Source organism: Anarrhichthys ocellatus, unplaced genomic scaffold (genome assembly GCF_004355925.1).
Source record: "Anarrhichthys ocellatus isolate YVR2014 unplaced genomic scaffold, GSC_Weel_1.0 scaffold12, whole genome shotgun sequence".
NCBI classification, from domain to species: domain Eukaryota; kingdom Metazoa; phylum Chordata; class Actinopteri; order Perciformes; family Anarhichadidae; genus Anarrhichthys; species Anarrhichthys ocellatus.
In genome coordinates, this window is record NW_022280042.1 from 6,632,987 (window position 1) to 6,641,081 (window position 8,095).

General features: G+C 47.7%; 1 protein-coding gene across 1 annotated transcript in view; it reads right to left on the reverse strand.

Annotated features, from left to right (window-relative positions):
* pard3ba (par-3 family cell polarity regulator beta a) overlaps positions 1-8,095 on the reverse strand; it is a 126,251-nt gene that overhangs the window by 46,937 nt on the left and 71,219 nt on the right. Inside the window, exon 15 of the mRNA XM_031852147.1 lies at positions 5,552-5,596. Within this exon, the coding sequence (XP_031708007.1) occupies positions 5,552-5,596 (45 nt within the window). The remainder of the gene's footprint in view (positions 1-5,551; positions 5,597-8,095) is intronic.

The following is an 8,095-nucleotide window of genomic DNA, read 5'->3' on the forward strand; positions in this document are numbered from 1 at the left end:
TGTGTGTGTGTGTGTGTGTGTGTGTCTGTGCTACAAAATGTGAGAATTTTGAAAAGGACAGAAATGTAGAAGTCCCAATACTGCCTGTATGAGATAGCGGTGTGTGTCCTTGACCGCTTTAGATGAAACAGGAGAAGAAACACTTTTCGCTGGTGTGTGCGCGCGCGGGCTCATCCCATGCATGTCATGGTGGCCGAGGCTGGAGGTAAATGAATAATGAGGGTTTAATAGGATGGATGAGCGGTGGAGAGGTTGCCATCATCGCCAGCTCGATCCAATGGAGGGTGAAATCAGCGCTTATCACATATCGCCGCCCGCTGTGCCAGCAGATGCTCCCTCGGACCCGTTCGTCTCACGCCCGGCCTGACTGCCGCCAGATTCAAGCCAACAGGGCCCCGGACCCCGGCGATGCCCTTCACATCTGTAACGCTCCTCCGTCCAAGACCATCGCTCCGTTTCCGTTTCGGGAAGGAACATTTGGCTCGGATGGTCACTAAACTCCCAGTTGAATCATCTGTACAAAAGATGATTTACTGTGTTCGAAAATATCTGTTCTTTGAGTACATTTAAACTTCAGAAGGGAAGTCATGTACAACTCCCAAGGTGCATTTCAGCGAGAAACATCTAATTACAGAGCGTCTGATGAGTGATTCTAAATATGACTCTTTGTAGATATCTGATAATACGTTCAGCACACAAACCAGTTCACTGTTGCATCATGGATGAATAATTCATGTATTAAGTCACTGTTGCGTGGTTTTTCGGTCCCGATTTTTGCGGCAACATAATTAAAAATGACAACCGGAACACAAAGCTACGGTGCAGTGTGGTGCCATTCATTTATCCACGAGACTCCAGTGTTGAAGAACATTGAGAATATTGTTAAAAGAAAACTTTACACTGGGAAAAAAAAAACATAAAACAACACTTACTCAACTTTTGATGGAGAAGGGACTTCTGGGAAATGTGTAAGAACATAATGCCAAACAAATGTGGAAAACAAAGAACCTGCCAATTACCACTTCATCCACAGATATCTGCTCAGAGATGCGAGCGCAGAGACACATGCACCACAACGTGCACCTGCCACACACCTCTGCATGTGATCCGTGTATCGCTGTACTTCAGTGAAAGGCTGTCGTGTCTGCTGTGGAGGAGACAGCAGCCAAGTCTTTGCCTGAGACGTAGCCTTGGGGTCTCGCTGTGCCGACGGGCCCTTCAAGGACGAACACCTCTCTCTCTCGCTCTCTCTATGTCCCGGTGGTCCAACAGTATGAACGCTGATCTTTTTTTGTGTGGTTGATTAAAACGTAATAATCTGGCTCTGGCTCTGGAATGTGTGTTTTCCCGCCCAAAAAAAAAAAAAACACGTGAATAAAAGTTGCCTGCACACAACTCTGTAATTATTTCGCCCAATGAACAAAAGAATCAATGAACTCGGAGATGTCAAAATTATAGGTTTTGCCGTACAGACTGTGTGTGCCGTGCAAACTTAACACGCCGCACACACACACACACACACACACACACAGATAATTACACTATCCAATCAACCAGATGGTGAACACCAAACAATTAAAACAGGATTTTGTCGTATTTATGTTCAATTTGACATTGTTGCTCCAGTCAAAACACACACACACTCTTCCCAACACAAGCCCTGGCACACTGCTGCCCCCCACCCCCCCCCCCCCCCCCCCCCCACGCCCTGCCACACTCCCCCCCCCCCCCCCCCCCCCCCCCACAGTGTCTCAGCAGGGTCTTAACACTTACCTATCAACTGGACTACAATGTGCTTCACAGCAAGCAGCTTTTGCAGCACACTGGCTGAAAGGTTGCCACAGTTACAAGCAAGTGCCCCCCCCCCCCTATCAAAACTGCTGGGGGTGGTACGGAGAAAGTGTGTGTGTGTGTGAAGGGTGACAGTGAGTTGCCAAGGAGACACTTTAGCAAACAGGGAAAAGGGGTTTGTTGCTTCTGGACATAGTTCTTTAAATCGGGTACAGAGAGCACACACACACACACACACACACACACACACACACACACGATATGCTTACAAAAACACACATGTAAGACATAAACACACACACACTTCCATCTAATATCCAATCTCAGGACAGGCCAATAAAAAAAGAACAGGCTCTGACCTGCTCTGTTCTATAAACACACACACACACACACACACCTGTAAAAAGAAAGCCTGCTCTCAGTGTCGCCCCCTTTTCAATAAAGGTTATTGAATTTAATCCAACAGCAGCATTAAACACACTGTTACAAGGGATAGAGCAGCCCCTGCTCTGTCGTCTCATTCAAGAGGAGCTTTAAAAAGCCTGAATGACCAACAGACATTAACAAACCACGAATGGGTTCTAGTAAGACTTGGACAGAACACACAAAGGTCTCTTCATAGCTCCAACTCAGATTAAATACAGGCTTTTAAAGCTTTATTGGAGCAAACCTGTGACGACATGCGAGACGTCTAAAGAGTAAAGGGCACGAGTGGAATGACGCATGTGTGTGGCACTGTTCTATATTTCTCTTCTTGACAAAAATAAGGATCCAAAATGAGCCGTGATAAGAGCTGGTCCAGTTCTCTAAACGCTAAGGAAGCTGGGAGGAACAGAATGTCATTAATGCTCTGTCCCTCGTAGTCTAAATGTTTTCTTATCATACCGCAAACTCCACGTCAAACCAAATCACTTCAGACATCCGGATAGCCAGTGGAAGCAAATCCAATTCATGTTGTGGCCGATCAAAACTCCACTCCGATTAAAGACCCGTCCGATGAGCGAGCGTCCCTCCATCACTATCTGAATGCACTCAGCTATATCAGGGGGCAGATGATGAAGCTGGACGGAGGCGCTGCTCTGGCAGTAATTGGGTTTAGCTGTTTGGATGTATGAGGGGAACGGGGGACATATGGGCCCCTATGTATCCGGCCTACGACGAGATGAATGGCTTTAATAACCGGAGGGGACTTAAAAGGCCATTTCATAATTACTGCCTGCCTCTGCTGGATCGCGGCAGCTCAGGGGGTTGGCAGAGTACGGATGAGGGCTGGGGGGGCATGTGCCATGTTGTAAACGCCATTGGAGGGAGAACTGCACAGTGCGCACATACCTGCATCGACTGCTACGCCTCTAACACGGTCTGCATGTTGGCGGGGTCGAGGGCTTTGTGGGTGAAATCAAAACCGGAGGATAATCAGATAGGATCCAAAAAGCACTTGGAGCCCAACAAACCCAAATGATGCTCCGCCAGTTAATGAGCAGCAACCCGTGTCGCTTTGTCACAAATCACACCTGGTCGCCCTTCGAGGCCGAACATGTTGACTGCATGAAAAGAGCAGAATTGGCCGTGATTCCCTGAATCGGGTGGTGACTTTTAGCTTCAATCGACAAACAAAGAGTGCGAAAACAAAGCAGAGGCTTCAGCGCTGGCAAGAAGCCGGCTGGTTTTTAAAGTGAACAGACTAATGGCACTGGTGTGTGTGTGTGTGTGTGTGTGTGTGTGTGTGTGTGCAGGAGGGAGCTCAAGAGACTGGAGCACGTTCCACGTAATCGCATGAGGCTGGAACAGATACAGCCGCAGAGGATGGAGAGAGGGAGAGAGAGAGAGAAAGGCGAGCGAATGAATAGAAAAGGATCAACCTGTTGAGAGAAAAGAGAATGAGAGTGAGCATGAAGAGAAGAATCGGATGTAGGAGAGACGGAGGGAGAGAAAAGAAGAAAGGGAGACGACGGTTTGGGATTGAGAGGATGCTAAAAATGGGGATGACCCCGGCGACAAAGAGGAAGAGAATAATCAAGAGAGAAGCGACTGGGAAAGAACGAGATTGGTGGCAAAGATGAAAGCGGAAATAGGAAGAAAAAAGAGAGAGAGAGAGAGAAAGTGACAGAGAAAAGGATGGAGCAAGAGGAGTGAAGCGCTCCTCACAGCGGCTCTAGCCAGAGAGAAAAAGGGTTTTAGCCAGATTAAAGAAGCTAGGCAGGCCTCTTAAGACCATCCGCCTAATGAAATATGTCAAAGCCCATAAAGAAACACTGAGGCTATTTAGGATGGGGGGGGGGCGCAGGAAGCTAGGCGAATACACTGCGTCAGCAAAAATGAAAAACACGCAAAAGCCCCGTCAATACACATTAGCTAAGATGTCAAGGGGGGGAAAAAGAAGGAATGCTGCAGCAGAGAAATGGATCACTTTATATATCATGAAGGTTCTGGGTGCTGATCAGAAATGCCAGGAAAATCATATCATAAGGAGGAGGAGGAGGAAGCCACTTGTGTGAATGCTGAGTGTGGGGGATTTGAGGTCACCGGGGGTGCTCGGGCCATTTGTATTCCACCGGCAACAGGCTTAGTTGTCTTCTTGCAGGTGGATTTAAGAGATCGGTGTACGTGTGTGTGTGTGTGTGTCACACAGAGGCAGAGAGGGAGCCAACACCAGGACTAAAATGCTGGTCCAGACTCCTTAATTACATAAGCCTTGTTGCCACATTAAAAATACACTGGGCGTTTCTGAGCGAGATGCGATGAAGCTACGCTGCCGATCTACACGGTCAACCGAGCGCGCCCGCTGTGTGCAACACTCTGATTTATATTCATGCAGAAGCCCGGAGCGACCACACGGAGTTGGCCGCTGAGAAGCAAATGCCGGAGCATCTGACTAAGTGGAACCGGTTGTGCACAAGCCACAATATCTTCGCAAACAAATGTTTTTCCTTTGGTGTCGTCAGCAGCGCTTGGTTACATTGCTGTGATTCATGTATCTGTTGAGGTGGCGCCTTTTCTTCATTAAGCGCCACGATCTGTGGCCGATGTTTGGCACCTGGTGCACCAGAGGGACGTCGAGGAAGAGCAGTGTTCTGGCTGCTGATGGATTCTAAAACTTATTTTGAAGCTCTAATTACAGATCGCTGTGAGCGCCAGGGACGCCTGATTGCCCCCTCTCTCTCACAGTGAATCCATTAATAAATTCATTTAATCAAATGTGTGTTTTGATATCATTAGATTGCTAATTCTGCGGCCTGTTTTATGATGTCTGACGAGCAGGAAATGACAATATGTTAAGGTTGGGGCTTTCCTGCTTGCATTTCTCTGGGTATTTACACGCAAACAGGATGTGAAAATGAATGTGAGAGGGGCTGCTCCTTCCAGCATAAAGTGCTTCAATCCTTGGGAGTGAATTACATATAGTGTGTACCACCACTGTCTCTCAGTTAAAGCACTAACCAGACTTTTCTCAAATAAAACAAGGCGGAACCGAGGCAGAAGCCATTGCGGTGCTATACGGCTGCTGTCTGCTGGGTGAGGATTGAGCACCGAGCGCCTGCTGACCTGGACGGCTATAAAGCAGCGAGAGCTCCGACACTAAGTGCTTCACAACTCAGCTTTGTCAGCCGGGTGGAGCGGAGGGAGGGGGAGTAAACTATAAAGCAACGTTCGAGAAGACGACGGAGAAAATGAGAATCTTCCCGCAGAAGGTCAATTTCATATATTTCGTAACTGTTGCATTGTGGGAGGTGGAGGGAAACGTGGATCAAACACTTACCGTTCCTCTGCCCGGCCAGGGATCTCACGTTGCTCTCATCCGCCACTATAACAACCCAAAAAAAAGACAACCCACACAGTTAGCAGCTCATATTATCACTCGCCACACACGCTGGAATACGGAGCAGCTTTGTGCTGCTTTGTAATTGGTTTTAGTTGCATCTACTGGTGCTGGCACATGCTGTAAACGACTCAGAAGTATCACGGGACAGAGGAGGACGAGCGAGGGACGACACGGACTGAGAGAGGAAATGAAAAAGAAGCAGGGATATAAGAAGAACTAGTGATATTGCGCTTGTGGGAGAAAATGAGAACGGAGAGAGGTGAGACAATGAGAGACATAATAAAGAGGAGGAAAAGGGAAGAAAGACCAACCACCACCAGCCAATCTAACTAAACGGGACTGTGGTCGGCCGCCACAGGCCGCGCACCGTTGGAAACAATAATAGGTTTTCATTACGCCGCTACAGATTTCTCTTAAATAATCCTTTTCATTTTTTTATGGGGTCAGTTTTCCCTGGCGGACGGATGGGTGAGGGCGAGAGAAAATGAGAGGAATGGAGAATATGGAAGGGAGAAAGATGACGGGTGATAGGGCGTGTCAGGAAAAACAGCGAGAGCAAAAAAAAAGAAAGAAAAAACCCGCAGAGAAACATCTGTAGCAGCCGGGACAAAGACTCAGAAATGCCTTTCTTGTGCACATAAAAATAAAAAGTTTGGGAGGAGAAACTACTCCAGGCTACATGACCCTGGCGGATAATGAAAAGCTTCCTTTTCCTGTGGAGGAGAGATAGAAGTCTGCATGGCCAGCAGCCAAATCTGTCTCCTCGTTCCACAGCGGAGGGCTAAAAATGTCTCTCAGCGTTTTATACGTGTGTTCATAATCTAAGTGTATTCGTTAAAAAAAACTAAAAAAAACGCGGAGGCATGGCACTGCTGCATGTTGTCGAGAAACTCCTATATATGGAAGTGAGGTGAGAAAGTGAGAGACGGGGAAAGAAAAAAGGGAAGTAAAAGAAAGAGAAAAGTAGAAGAGGACTCAGAGGTGGATCGGGAGGTTGAGAGACGTGGTGAGACAGAGACACACAGTTCATGAGACGGATCTGTTGTCACATTCGACCTCTCAGCCTCTGAAAGTAGGAATGTGCTTCGCAGGCTGTCGGACTATTAGGCCTCTGTTATGGCTCCGAAGGACACCGCTGGCTGGATTGTGTTTCCACACTTGATATTTCAGACACCACCCACTTCTTGATACTTTTTATGGTCTGTATTTCGTCTCCAATAATCATTGATTGTATTAACCTTCAGTAATTATCTCTCTATAAAGCAGTGCAAGCACGAGGGAGTCACAGGAAATGATGCATGCATGTTTTGATCGCATAGATGAAAGCCTCAAGTCGTACTGTCACGAATAAGTTACCTATTGGTGTTTTATTCTTGTCACACACAGCGGGGTTACTCTTCTTTGTGGTGCTTTCAGGTACAGCTATAGTGTCAGTGGCTCCGCTATTCAGCAGGATTTCCGTGTGTGAGCTCTGAGTCAACAGACTATTTGCCAAAAGGCACGCAGGGTCAATAAAAGAAGATCACCTCTCTTCATGTCAAGTGGCGTTTAATAAAAGCCAACCTGCTCCGCGGCGCAGCTGAAAGCTCGGTAACGTGTGGCCGTGAACTCCGACGTGTGGGAAACTCTCCAGCCGGGGAAAAAGAAAAACTAAACAGAAGCAATTGGCTGTTTGAATACAAAACGTGTGGAGAGGGTCGGCGTCTGAGGTCTCGTGTGTGATCGGAGCTCCTGCAATCTTTACACATGTACACACACACACACACACACACACACACACACACACACACAGGAGCTCTACTAACTACCTTGTTTCAGCTCCGAGCACTTTGGAGAGGGAAGGGATGAATAGAACCAGAGAGATAACACGGACAAAAAAAAGAAAAACAGATTGAAATGGAGGAAGGCCAGAGATGGAGATAGGAGCCAGATAGCGGTGGGCATTGGAGTGGGTCCTCAGTGGGATGGAGCAGAGACGAGTGTGTGTTTGGGGAGTGCGCGGCCGCGCGTGCAGACCACCCTTTGTCCGGAATGAAAGCCAATCAGCTTGGGTGGCAGAGGCGTGTGCTGCAGGAAGAAAGCCAATCCACCGAACCTAATGAACCGCGATTGGAAATCAGAACGAGGCAGAGGAAGGGAAGAGAGATGGATGGAAGAGAGCGGGAGCAATGAACCTGGCGGCTTTTCCGTTGAGAAAGAAAGCGCTGAAGGGAGAATGAAAAGATAAACAACGGTGGAGGGAATGCTGGGAAGGAAGAAAAAAAAAAGGAGCTCATCCCAATAGTCAGGGATGGCGGGAAGAATTGAAGAAAAGCATCAAGAAGTAGAAGAAAAATGAGAAGATCGGTGAGACAGAGAGAGAAAAACAGGAGAGGAGGGACAGGGGTCGGCCCGGGTTAATACGAGGAAATAAGCCCCTTTCGTTTTCCCCCTTACACACACACACACACACACACACACACACACACACACACACACACA